Consider the following 14,394-nt stretch of genomic DNA (forward strand, 5'->3'; position numbering starts at 1 on the left):
CTCTCGTGCCGTCTGACATGTAAGATACAAATTAACCTACAGACCGATCAGCATGACCTGTCAAATGTATTTACATTGACTGCTATTTCCACCAATGAATAGGCAAAAAATGCATTATTTCGCAATTAGATTTTCTTCCTCCCCCGGACAACTGACCGGGTGCCAATTTATTTTATTAAATCGACTTTCCTATTTATATTGAAAAACAAAAAGCTAAATTAAAGCCAAAAGCCGGCTATTACCGGAAACCCTGATGCATAGGTCTGTGTGTCTGTGTGTGTGCTTACCCATCCCTTCCCAGTGTGACCCTCAGTATGACAGGAAGTGACCAGCCCATGTAATCAGATGGGTATCACTCTAATGACAACACAGCAGTCACACACAGCTGGCCTACTGTACCGATGACGCAACACTTGTGGATTCATACACACATTCATACACAAAGTACCAACCCATACACACACAGAAGTACATACATAGTTAGGTTCCCTATGAAACACAATACAGGCCCAATGACATGTCAAAAATGACAATCACTTCCCTCTCTCTCTGGTGCTTGACTGCACCAATAAACAAATATCCGTCTGCCTGCCCACCCCTGGAAGAGCCTGCTGCCATAATCCATTACCAAGCAGCACCCCATCCAGTCTCACTCAGAAATACAATATCTAGATTAGGATAGATATTGTATTTCTATGAATACACTCCTCTCCTCTGACAGCCAGCCAGCCTGACTGTTGTTTTAAGGATTGGGCAGTCCCACACCCTACGTGTTTGATTGGTTTATTGGTAGACAGGAAAGTGGAGAGAAGACCGGAAAGTAGGGAGAGGTGCACTCTGGGCCAGATTGGAACCCATGCCGACTCATGTTGATCAGGGTCTGTGGCTCTAAACGCTCCTTGACCACAGGTCACCTGACTGCTGTTTGACTGACACAGCTCTACAGAGTGCTGATCTGTCCTCTACCCCACACACCTTGTGAGGATAGGCAGGAGATGACTGGGCCATAATTCACAATGTGTGTGTGACATGTGTGTCCCATTTGTGTGTGTGTGTGTGTGTGTGTGTGTGTGTGTGTGTGTGTGTGTGTGTGTGTCTTAAATTTAGCACTAACTCTTTTCAACATTTGATCTTTCTGGTTCCTCCCATGTTTAAGTGAAAGACAGAAAAAGTACATCATTTTTTGCATGTAAACAGCCAATTTGAATTTCTGGCCAGGTATTTCTGGAAGGTATTCAATCACTTTTTCAACATTTTGTTAAATTACAGCCTTATTCTAAAATTGATGAAATCATTTCAGTCAATCTACACACAATACCCGATAATGACAAAGCGAAGGCAGGTTGGGGAAATCGTTGCACATTTCTTAAGAATAAAAAAACAGAAAGAAATGACTTACCGAAGTATTCAGACTAGAGGTCGACCGATTATGATTTTTCAACGCCGATACCGATTATTGGAGGACTAAAAAAGCCGATACCGATTAAAAAATATGTTTTTGTAATAATGACAATTACAACAATACTGAATGAACACTTATTTTATATTCATATAATACATCAGTAAAATCAATTTAGCCTCAAATCAAATGAAACATGTTCAATTTGATTTAAATAATGCAAAAACAAAGTGTTGGAGAAGAAAGGAGAAGAAAGTAAAAGTGCAATATGTGCCATGTAAATAAGCTAACGTTTAAGCTCCTTGCTCAGAACATGAGAACATATGAAAGCTGGTGGTTCCTTTTAACAGGAGTCTTCAACATTCCCAGGTAAGAAGTTAAGTTGTAGTTATTATAGGACAATTTCTCTCTCTACGGTTTGTATTTCATATACCTGCGACTATTGGATGTTCCTATAGGCACTTTAGTATTGCCAGTGTAACAGTAAAGCTTCCGTCCCCCTCCTCGCTCCTACCTGGGCTCAAACCAGGAACACATCGATATCAGCCACCATCGAAGCATCGTTACCCATCGCTCCACAAAAGCCGCGGCCCTTGCAGAGCATGGGGAACAACTACTCCAAGTCTCAGAGCGAGTGACGTTTGAAACGCTATTAGCGTGTACCCCGCTAACTAGCTAGCCATTTCACATCGGTTACACCAGCCTAATCTCGGGAGTTGATAGGCTTGAAGTCATAAACATCTCACTACTTGAAGCACTGCTGGCAAAACGCACAAAAGTGCTGTTTGAATGAATGCTTACAAGCCTGCTGGTGCCTACCATCGCTCAGTCAGACTGCTCTATCAAATCAGACTTAATTATAACATAATAACACACAGAAATACAAGCCGTTGGTCATTAATATGGTCGAATCCGGAAACTATCATCTCGAAAACAAGACGTTTATTCTATCAGTGAAATACGGAACCATTCTGTATTTTATCTAACGGGTGGCATCCATAAGTCTAAATATTCCTGTTACATTGCACAACCTTCAATGTTATGTCATAATTACGTAAAATTCTGGCAAATTAGGCGGCCCAAACTGTTGCATATATATTGACTCTGCGTGCAATGAACGCAAGAGAAGTGACACAATTTCACCTGGTTAATATTGCCTGCTAACCTGGATTTCTTTTAGATAAATATGCAGGTTTAAAAATATATACTTCTGTGTACTGATTTTAAGAAAGGCATTGATGTTTATGGTTAGGTACAGTCGTGCAACGATTGTGCTTTTTTCGCAAATGCTCTTTTGTTAAATCATCCCCGTTTGGCGAAGTTGGCTGTCTTTGTAAGGACGAAATAGTCTTTGCAGAGTTCGCAACGAGCCAGGTTAGCAGGCAATATTAACTAAGTATGCAGGTTTAAAAGTATATACTTGTGTATTGATTTTAAGAAAGGCATTGATGTTTATGGTTAGGTACACATTGGAGCAAGACAGTCCTTTTTCGCGAATACGCACAGATTATATGCAACACAGGACACACTAGATAAACTAGTAATATCAACCATGTGTAGTTAACTAGTGATTATGATTGATTGATTGTTTTTTTATAAGCTAGCAACTTACCTTGGCTTCTTACTGCATTCGCGTAACAGGCAGTCTCCTTGTGGAGTGCAATGTAATCAGGTGGTTAGAGTGTTGGACTAGTTAACTGTAAGGTTGGAAGATCGAATCCCCGAGCTGACAAGGTAAAAATCTGTCATTCTGCCCCTGAACAAGGCAGTTCCTAGGCCGTCATTGAAAATAAGAACGTGTTCTTAACTGACTTGCCTAATTAAAAATCGGCCATTCCGATTCAAAATCGGTCAACCTCTTAATTCAGACCCTTTGCTACACAACAAGAAATTGAGCTCAGGTGCACATCCTGTTTCCATTGATCATCCTTGAGATGTTTCTACAACTTGGGAGTCCACCTGCGGTAAATTCAATTGATTGGACATGATTTGGAAAGGCACACACCTGTCTATATAAAAAGGTCGCACAGCTGACAGTGGATGTCAGAGACAAAAACCAAGCCATGAGGTTGAAGGAATTGTCCGTAGAGCTCCGAGACAGGATTGTGTCGACGCACAGATCTGAGGAAGGGTACAACAACAAAAGTCTGCAGCAGTGAAGGTCCCCAAGAACACAGTGGCCTCCATCATTCTTAAAATGGAAGACGTTTGGAACCACCAAGACTGACAGAACCAGAGTTCCTCTGTTGAGATGAGAGAACCTTCCAGAAGGACAACCATCTCTGCAGCACTCCACCAATCAGGCCTTTATGGTAGAGTGGCCAGACAGAAGCTAATCCTCAGTAAAAGGCATGACAAGCCCGCTTGTAGTTTGCCAAAGGTCACCTAAAGGAAAGGACTCAGACCATGAGAAAACAAGATTCTCTAGTCTCGTGAAATCAAGATTGAACTCTTTTCCCTGAATGCCAACAGGAGGAAACCTGGCACCATCCCTACGGTGAAGCAGGGTGATGGCAGCATCCTGCTGTGGGGATGTTTTCCAGAGGCAGGGACTGGGAGACTAGTCAGGATCAAGGCAAAGATGAACAGAGAAAAGCAGAGATCCTTGATGAAAACCTGCTCCAGAGAGCTCAGGACCTCAGACTGGGGCGAAGGTTCACCTTCCAACAGGACAACGACCCTAAGCACACAGCCAAGACAATGCGGGAGCGGCTTTGGGACAAGTCTCTGAATGTCCTTGAGTGGCCCAGCCAGAGCCCGAACACGATCGAACATCTCTGGAGAGACGTGAATATAGTTGTGCAGCGACGCTCCCCATCCAACCTGACAGAGCTTGAGAGGATCTGCAGAGAAGAATGGGAGAAACTCCCCAAATACAGGCGTGCCAAGCTTGTAGCATCATACCCAAGAAGACTCCACGCTGTAATCGCTGCCAAAGGTGCTTCAACAAAGTACTGAGTAAAGAGTCTGAATACTTATGGAAATGTGATATTTAAATAAATACACTACCGTTCAAATGTTTGAGGGTCACTTAGAAAATGTCCTTGTTTTTGAAAGAAAATAAACATTTTTGTCCATTAAAATAACATCAAATTAATCAGAAATACAGTGTAGACATTGTTAATGTTGTAAATGTCTTGTAGCTGGAAATGGCTGATACTTTATGGAATATCTACATAGGTGTACAGAGGCCCATTATCAGCAACCATCACTCCTGTGTTCCAATGGCACGTTGTGTTCGCGAATCCAAGTTTATCATTTTAAAAGGCTAATTGATCAGTAGAAGACCCATTGCAATTATGTTAGCACAGCTGAAAACTGTTGTCCTGATTAAAGAAGCAATAAAACTGGCCTTCTTTAGACTAGTTCCGTATCTGGAGCATCAGCATTTGTAGGTTCGATTACAGGCCCAAAATGTCCAGAAACAAAGAACTTTCTTCTGAAACTTGTCAGTCTATTCTTGTTCTGAGAAAGGAAGTCTATTCTATGCGAGAAATTGCCAAGAAACTGAAGATCTCGTACAATGCGGTGTACTACTCCCTTCACAGAGCAGCACAAACTGGCTCTAATTAGAATAGAAGGAGTGGGAGGCCCAGGTGCAGGTTTCTCTAGTTTGAGAAACAGACGCCTCACAAGTCCACAACTGGCAGCTTCCTTAAATAGTACCCGCAAAACACCAGACTCAACGTCAATAGTGAAGAGGCGACTACAGGATGCTGTCCTTCCAGGTAGCTGGGAATAAAATCTGCCGTTTCCAGCTACAATAGTAATTTACCACATTAACAATGTCTACACTGTATTTCTTATCAATTTGATGCGATTTTAAAATCGGACAAAAACAAGGACATTTCTAAGTGACCCCAAACTTTTGAACGGTAGTGGACATACATTTGCAAACATTTCTCAAAACCTGTTTCTGCTTTGTCATATTGGGATATTGTGTGTAGACTGACGAGGGGAAAAAACAATTTAATTCATTTTAGAATAAGGCTCTAATGTAACAAAATGTGGAATAAGTCAAGGGGTCTGAATACTTCCCGAATGCACTTCATGTGATCATTAGTCGGGAAACCAAATAGTTTGACTGACGGCTGCCTTTCAGATCTTCTACTGCGTACACTCTCCTGTTCTAGCAGTATGACAAACCAATGTATTTTCCAGACAGTTTTATTAGGGCCAACTGTCTCTCATAACCTTTCACCCCCAGTCTTCTCAACACTCCCAGCCCCTCCCCACACCCCAAATCCATGTCCAGATCTCCCAGCAGGCTCCAGGCCTCAGACCCTGGCCAATAGAAATCAGCCTTCTATCACAGGATGTACCAGAATAACAGTCTATTTGGAGAGGGGAGAAGAAAAAAACAGACCAAAACTGGGTCACCTGTTATTGCTATAATAAAGATGATTGGAGATTTGCTCTCTGCACACTAAAGAGTTGGTGGTGTGTGTGTGTGTGTCCGTTTTAGAACTACTGCACGTTGTCATATGATGTAGGCTGTGTGTGTTGTTTACACGTAGCAGAGATGTGGAGCTGGTTGATCTTCTCTGTAGGTTGCTGCTGGAGATACTAGGTTCCAGCATCTGTCAGTGGTCTCATTAGCCTCCTCTGAGAATGTGTGTGTGTGTGTGGCTGGACTCTTATCTCCGTGTGGCCATGTTGCCTCGGTCTGTTTGTTTACTGGTCTTCTAGGATCCTCCCAGTCCTCTTGGAGGCCCCTGGGAGCTGGTGGACAGACTACATACACTGAGACTGTCAGTCAGTATGGCTGCTAATCCACAGCTAACCCCAACACACACACACACCCCTCCTCTCCCCTCTGCATGTAATCCGGATTGGCGGTGGTGCTATTAACGAGCATGGGTCCGGACTGTGACTGATGGCCATTTCTCCAACTCTAGTCTTCTAGTCTTCCTCTCACTTTATACAGAGAAAGAGATGGAACGAGAGAGAGAGAGAGACCAGTGAGGGGGCATCGGGGCTCAGTCAGACTATAGTTTCCAGTCCACATGACTCTTGTGGCAACAAAAAAAGAAAGAAGAGCAGTTGGGAGAGATCAGAGAGAAAGAGACGGGCACAGATGGCGTTTTTTCTGCATGGGGTGTGTTAAGTCTGCTCAACCCACAACAACCAGTCCTCCTAAATACGTATCATAGTCACACATATGAGAACACGCTTATTAATATATACTAAAGGATTTATTTTTATTTTTTAAATGTAGCCGTGTGCGAGTTGTGCAAGTGTGTGTGTGGGGAATACTCCATGTAATTGTGGCTGACTAAGGGCCCTTTGTGAGCATCCCATAGATGTTTCCTGAATATACTGTGTGTGTGGCCGGAGCACAGAGGCCCTGTCATAGATTATTAGAGGAGAAGACAGGAAATAGGCTCGGACTCAAACTCTCCGTGTGTCTCGGAAACCGTCAACATCCAAGTGTGTGTGTGTGTGTGTGTGTGTGTGTCTAACTAGCTACTGTACATCCGTGTGTGTGTGCCCGTGTCCATGCTAGCTCATCATTTGAGTGTGTGCGAGCGGCGAATGGAAGTTGAGGGTGCGTGTGGGGAACTGGGGCCGCTTCTCCTCTGTCCCCCTCACCACTGCCTGCAGTGTTGCCACGGGAACCCTATTGCTATGGTAGCAGGGTAGGGAGGTCCGTCACACCTCATTACAATAGTTTATGAGAGGGAGAGAAGAGAGAAAGGAAGGCACTGACACAGGAAGAGGGAGGAGGGTGGTCGAAGGAGGAAGAGATAAGTGAAATCTGAAGAGGAAGGAAATGAGAGGAATGCAAAAAAGAGAAGCGGAGACAGAGGATCTTCGTCATAAAGAGGGGGGCGCTCTATTGGCCTGGGGGGTACTTTCTGTCTGGAGGAGGTAAAATATGAATGAACAAAAGAGAGAACAGTGGGAGGGGAAAACACCGATGAGGAGGAAAAGGAGAAACATGAGTGGAGGAGAATCAGCGATGACACAGGCAGAGAACAGAGCAGGAAGATGGCGAAAAATGGAGGATGACTATACACAAACATGTGGGAGAGAGAGAGAATGCACATAAATCCTAGCAGTTTAAAAGGAGTGTCTCCACAAATAGGCCTGAGCGTCATAGGTCATTAGAGCGTCATAGGTCATTAGAGCGTCATAGGTCATTAGAGCCAGAGCATCATAGAGACATTTCAATATGAGGATCAGTGATGGGGCCTCGTAAGCATCTTTAATTACTTCCACACTGACGGCGTTATGAGACCTGTGGACCGGGATTATCTGTGGTCTGGTGAGTAGGTAGGTACCTGGCTCTGCATCTTGCTCTGCTGTTTGAGGCGGAGGTTCTCAGGAGTGTCGGCCACGCAGGTAAAGTTTGTCTTGGGGTAGTGTCTGTAAAAAAAACACACAGGAGAGGAAAACATTAGCACAGGCACACCATCTAGAACTGTGGTTCACACACACACACACCTTTTAACCCGCTGTAATTACAGCCATAAAATGGTGATGCATTTTCAGTGCAGACTTTTTGTTTGGTAGATTGTACTTTAGGCACAGAAACAGAGTTAAGCCTGCGTTTTGAACTGAAAGTCATTCACATTAGCAGCCAATATGAACGAGAGGTATCAGGTGACTTCCCTGGAGTCCAGGCCAAGCAGGATCATACAGCCTACACATATGCAGGGGGGGGTTACAGGATCAGATGGAAATCATGGTCAGTCTTGTCGCCTCGCTCTTCCTCACAAATATCGTCATTCATTTGCCAGAATGTTACACCTTCATCGCATAAGGATGGAAGGTTGTGTGATGTTACAGCTAGATTTACACATACAGCCAATACCACCTAGTAAGGTAGAGTGGGGCAAAAAAGTATTTAGTCAGCCACCAATTGTGCAAGTTCTCCCACTTAAAAAGATGAGGCCTGTCATTTTCATCATAGGTAGACTTCAACTATGACAGACAAAATGAGAAAAAGAAATTCAGAAAATCACATTGTAGGATTTTTAATGAATTTATTTGCAAATTATGGTGGAAAATAAGTATTTGGTCACCTACAAACAAGCAAGATTTCTGGCTCTCACAGACCTGTAACTTCTTCTTTAAGAGGCTCCTCTGTCCTCCACTCTATATACCTATATTAATGGCACCTGTTTGAACTTGTTATCAGTATAAAAAGACACCTGTCCACAACCTCAAACAGTCACACTCCAAACTCCACTATGGCCAAGACCAAAGAGCTGTCAAAGGACACCAGAAACAAAATTGTAGACCTGCACCAGGCTGGGAAGACTGAATCTGCAATAGGTAAGCAGCTTGGTTTGAAGAAATTAACTGTGGGAGCAATTATTAGGAAATGGAAGACATACTTGCTTAAGCTAGTACATGTCCAGGCCCGTCTGGAGTTTGCTAGAGAGCATTTGGATGACCCAGAAGAAGATTGGGAGAATGTCATATGGTCAGATGAAACCAAAATATAACTTTTTGGTAAAAACTCAACTCGTCGTGTTTGGAGGACAAAGAATGCTGAAATGCATCCAAAGAACACCATACCTACTGTGAAGCATGGGGGTGTAAACATCATGCTTTGGGGCTGTTTTTCTGCAAAGGGACCAGGACGACTGATCCGTGTTAAGGAAATAATGAATGGGGCAATGTATCGTGAGATTTTGAGTGAAAACCTCCTTCCATCAGCAAGGGCATTGAAGATGAAACGTGGCTGGGTCTTTCAGCATGACAATGATCCCAAACACACCGCCCGGGCAACGAAGAAGTGGCTTCGTAAGCAGCATTTCAAGGTCCTGGAGTGGCCTAGCCAGTCTCCAGATCTCAACCGCAAAGAAAATCTTTGGAGGGAGTTGAAAGTCTGTGTTGCCCAGCAACAGCCCCAAAACATCACTGCTCTAGAGGAGATCTGCATGAAGGAATGGGCCAAAATACCAGCAACAGTGTGTGAAAACCTTGTGAAGACTTACAGAAAACATTTGACCTCTGTCATTGCCAACAAAGGGTATATAACAAAATTACAGGCCTCTCATCTTTTTAAGTGGGAGAACTTGCAATTGGTGGCTGCCCAAATACTTTTTTTGCCCCACTGTATATAATGACAACCCACCCAAACTAGGCCTATCTGAAATAGGAAAATGATCAATGAAATCGCCAAGGAGCCTTATTGCCGTAGCAGATTGCTAAACTGTATTTTAAATGTGGGTAATACACACTACCGATCAAAGGTTTTAGAACACCTACTCAATCCAGGGTTTCTTTATTTTTTACTATTTTCTACATTGTAGAATAGTAGTGAAGACATCACAGCTATGAAATAACACACATATGGAATCATGTAGTTACCAATAAAAAGTGTTAAATCAAAATATATTTGCCTTGATGACAGCTTTGCACACTCTTGGCATTCTCTCAACCATCTTCATGAGGTAGTCACCTGGAATGCATTTCAATTAACAGGTGCATCTTGTTAAAAATTAATTTGTGTAATTTCTTTCCTTTTTAATGCATTTGAGCCAATCAGTTGTGTTGTGACAAGGTAAGGGTGGTATATAGAAGATAGCCCTATTTGGTAAAACACCAAGTCCATATTATGGCAAGAACAGCTCAAATAAGCAAAGAAACAACAGTCCATCATTACTTTAAGACATGAAGGTCAGTCAATACAGAACATTTCAAGAACTTTGAAAGTTTCTTCAAGTGCAGTCGCAAAACCCAACAAGCACTAGGATTAAACTGGCTCTCATGAGGAACGCTATAGGAAAGGAAGACCCAGAGTTACCTCTGCTGCAGAGGATAAGTTCATTAGAGTTACCAGTCTCAGAAATTGCAGCCCAAATAAATGTTTCACAGAGTTCAAGTAACAGACACATCTAAACATCAACTGTTCAGAGGAGACAGCATGAAATCAGGCCTTCACGGCCGAATTGCCGCAAAGAAACCACTACTAATAGACACAAATAAGAAGAGACTTGATTGGGCCAAGTAACACAAGCAATGGACATTAGACCGGTGGAAATGTGTCCTTTGTTCTGGAGTCCAAATTAGAGATTTTTGGTTCCAACCACAGTGTCCTTGTGAGACACAGTGTGGGTGAACGGATGATCTCCGCATGTGTATTTCCCACCATGAAGCATGGAGGTGGTGGTGTTATGGTGTGGGCGCTGCTTTGCTGGTGACACTGTCAGTGATTTATTTAGAATTCAAGGCAAACTTAACCAGCATGGCTACCACAGCATTCTGCAGCAATACAACATCCCATCTGGTTTGGGCTTAGTGGGACTATCATTTGTTTTTCAACAGGACAATGACCCAACACACCTCCAGGCTGTGTAAGGGCTATTTTACCAAGAAGGAAGGTGATGGCGTATCCCCCGACCTCAATCAAATTGAAATGGTTTGGGATGGGTCAGCTCAGCAGAGTGAAAGAAAAGCAGCCAACAAGTGCTCAGTATATGTGGGAACTCCTTCCAAGACTGTTGGAAAAGCATTCCAGGTGAAGCTGGTTGAGGGAAGGCCAAGAGTGTGCAAAGCTGTCATTCAAGGCAAATGGTGGCTATTTGAATAATCTCAAGTATATATTTATTTTGATTTGTTTAACACTTTTTTGTTTACTACAGGATTCCATCTGTGTTATTTCATAGGTTTGATGCCTTCACTATTATTCTACATGTAGAACATAGTAAAAATAAGAACAGTCCCTGGTGAGAGGGGAATTATTTTTAAAAAGCAATGGAGCTGGCTTCGAGGTCCAGATTTGACTTTAAGGGGGCTAGGATTTTAAGGAAAGCAAGGCAGTTCAAATAACCCTCAAGTCATTGTTTAGAGTTCGTCTCCAGTGTGAATTAGGAACCCCTGCAGACAGATGACATCTCTAACAGAACACAAAAAGTCTGTTTCTATGGGGCCCCTGTCACCGTCAACAGAGGTGATTGGCGGGGGGGGGGGGGCGGGGGGGGGGGGGGGCGGGGTGTATGGATTGTGGGGAGCTGTTTCTTTCAAGGTTACTAAATGCCTGGTTGAGAGTCAAAGCAGGTGTGGAAACACCCCCCATGGAGGACAACAGGAAGAGTAACAGAATGCAACACAGGGAGAGAGAGAGGGCCAGGGAGAAACACAGTCACAGGGAAAATTGTCATGGTTTTCTCCTCCACCAGAGCATGAACACAAAGCTCTTCTTGAATGGGTTTTTGGGGGATTTCTGGTCTGGTCAACCACACACGGAACCGAGCCAGCCAGTCCCACCTCCCACTGCCCTTGAAAAACGCTCTGCCTCAAAAGCATGCTTCACAGACCCAAACACATTCTACATACACACCGGGCACAATTCCAAAAGCCCCGTACTGCAGACTTGCTTGCTTGATTCCTGATCTGTGTAAGCGATGCGTACAAGTATGTTTTTATACACCAGAGCTTTTCCTGCTAAACTCAGCTGCACTCCTCCTTATGCTGCCTGCCAGTTCACTCAGTTGTCCTGAAGGCAACGAGAAGCACAACGAGGTTCAGGTCAACAGAGAAAAAAAAAAAACTCAACTGAATCTAGCTGCTCATATGAACTCCACTACCCAGCATGCCCCAGGGGGTGGGACGACCACAATCTCCCCCCTCTCCATGCCTCAGGGTATCCCAGTTAGGTAATATGTTTTGTGTTTCCTTGACGACCTGGTAAACACATCAAATTTCCATTTAAACTTATGTAGAGAGCTGGACGAGCTCTAAGCCTCAAACGACGAGGCCTTCTGAAGAACGCGGTGCAATTATCTACTACCAGGAATGAGAAACTAATTAACAAGCACTTTTAAACCCACACACAGCTCAAACAGCAGAGTGTGAGCCCATAGTACTGTGAAAGTGATGAACAGAGCACTTTACAGGCTCTGTGTGATATTAAGATTACTTTCTTGGTCAATTGCACACGAGGACCAACCAAAATGTGACTTCTGCTTTTAACCCAACCCCTCCGAAAGACACACAGACAAGTTTTTGGAGAGGTGTGGGTGGCTGCCACACTGAGCAACCAGGGAGCTGTTGTTGTGTGGGGGTCGAGGGCCTTGCTCAAGGGCACAACTGCAGGCAAAGGCATCTAGGATTTGACACCAGCAACCTTCTGGTTGCCAGCTCACGTCCTGGGCGATTTTTCCTGTCGGACCCGGGATTCGAACTGGAAACCCTCTAACGGCTAGGCTACGTGCAACCCTCCTTGCACTCGAGCACGCAAGCGCACACACAGCACAGAATGCTCAAACACACACGTTCCTGAAGAGGCAGAGAGAGTGCTGCTCTCAGATCCCATTCAAATGTGGCGGTTGGCCATGCTAGTGGCAGCTTCGATCTGAAGCTGAAGCCTCAGTTTGCCATTGTCATGTGTTACGTTTGGTAGCAGCATCCTGTGGTAGCCAGCGGCGCTGTTCCTTAGCGCACGAGGAGTGTGACTGGGCGGCTCGGATAAACCGATTGTTTGTAGGTTTTGTTTGGGGACACGGGTGTGTCTGGTTGGTTTGTGGCGGTGGCCAGCGTGTGCTCTACAGAGCACCTTTGTGCTTTAGGTTGCTGCAGCGTGGAACAGAGAGACGAGTGTGCAGCTGGCACACATACCCGATACCCATTGTGTGTTTGAGCTTGTATTGGTGTGCAGTTTGTGTGTGGACGAGTTTAACTATATTTGTTTGTCCAGGAGTCCCCACAAGAATAGTAAACAAACAAAAAAATTGGGAACATTTTGTTTGTCCCCACAAGGTGAAATACTATTTCTAGGGGGTTTAGGGTGAAAGGTTAGAACTAGTGTTAGAATTAGGGTTAAGAGCTAGGTTTGGGGTTAAGGAAGACAGGATTTTGAACGGGACTGAATTGTGTGTCCCCCCACAAAGTTAGACATACAAGAACGTGTGTGCCGCACACTCGAAGGCTATGTAATGCCTGTACATGCATGAGTCTGGAGTCAGTAACCGACAACACTCCTTTGTCAGCCTGCAGTGTAACGAGGTGAGGAGTCACACACGGCCTCCCCCTGCTAATCAATGAGCCACAAACACACACTACTGCTCTGTAACAGTCAACATGATGGAACAGGAACTAACCCACTGCCCAGGAGAGAGTGAGGGCTATTAGCATAGTGGAACTAGGAGCGGGCGGAAAAATAACTTTCTGGAAGGCCACACCCACTCCTGTCCATAGGGGGCACTCAAGGACAAAGTAGCTGATCTAGGATCAGTTTACAACCAATGCTAAATTAATTAGCCTAACCCTTAAAATGGGATGAGAAAACCTGATGTGACCCTGGATCACGGTTAGGCAAAACGTCAATGGCAGCTACTCTGAGGTAGGTTGGGGCAGAGTACTATAGAGTAGATATCTGGTAGTAAACCTCTGGTTTTATAGGTGGGACTGAGCTGGTGTAGACAGCTCTGTGTTCTGCTAAGGCCCGAGCCGTTGTGAATTCTCGTCTGACTGACGTCCACACAGGGAGACCGACAGAAGCCGTTAGACCGAGTCTAAAATGCTAAAGCATGTCTGGCTGAGATGTTTCACTGACTGGGTTCTTATCCAACTCAGTTTCTATCAAGACCTGCCACTGAGCACTTGGGCAAACTGTGGAAAGTACCCTGTGCTGCGACAACACTGGGATTATGTTATTCTCTCTGAACGAATGGCCGGTGTTGACTTCTGTTAAATCATTAACTATACAGTTGCACACAATTTGAAAGGAAAACTTGCCTACTGTGTGACCAGAGAACAGGGCTCTTCAAATCTGAGCCTGGAGGTCCGGAGTACTGCTGGGTTTCTGTTCTGCCCGTCCTGATAATTCATTGCACCCAAATGGTGTCGCAGTCAAAGATAAGAGGGGGAGATTGATAATCAGCAGTAGTACTTTGACTCAAAGTAGCGATTTGTAAATATAAAATAACAACAAAAAAAGGTGGGGTTAGCTAGTGCTACTCGGCTGTACCTGCGCCAAAACGCCAGTCACTCTCATCCAATACCTTGTTCTCCATCTTTTTAAACAGTGAGCCAAGATG

General features: G+C 44.3%; 1 protein-coding gene across 1 annotated transcript in view; it reads right to left on the reverse strand.

Moving 5' to 3' along the window:
- lasp1 (LIM and SH3 protein 1) overlaps window positions 1-14,394 on the reverse strand; it is a 41,755-nt gene that overhangs the window by 12,772 nt on the left and 14,589 nt on the right. Inside the window, exon 3 of the mRNA XM_021557647.2 lies at window positions 7,684-7,768. Within this exon, the coding sequence (XP_021413322.1) occupies window positions 7,684-7,768 (85 nt within the window). The remainder of the gene's footprint in view (window positions 1-7,683; window positions 7,769-14,394) is intronic.

The sequence above is a fragment of the Oncorhynchus mykiss genome, chromosome 13 (assembly GCF_013265735.2).
Source record: "Oncorhynchus mykiss isolate Arlee chromosome 13, USDA_OmykA_1.1, whole genome shotgun sequence".
NCBI classification, from domain to species: Eukaryota; Metazoa; Chordata; class Actinopteri; order Salmoniformes; family Salmonidae; genus Oncorhynchus; species Oncorhynchus mykiss.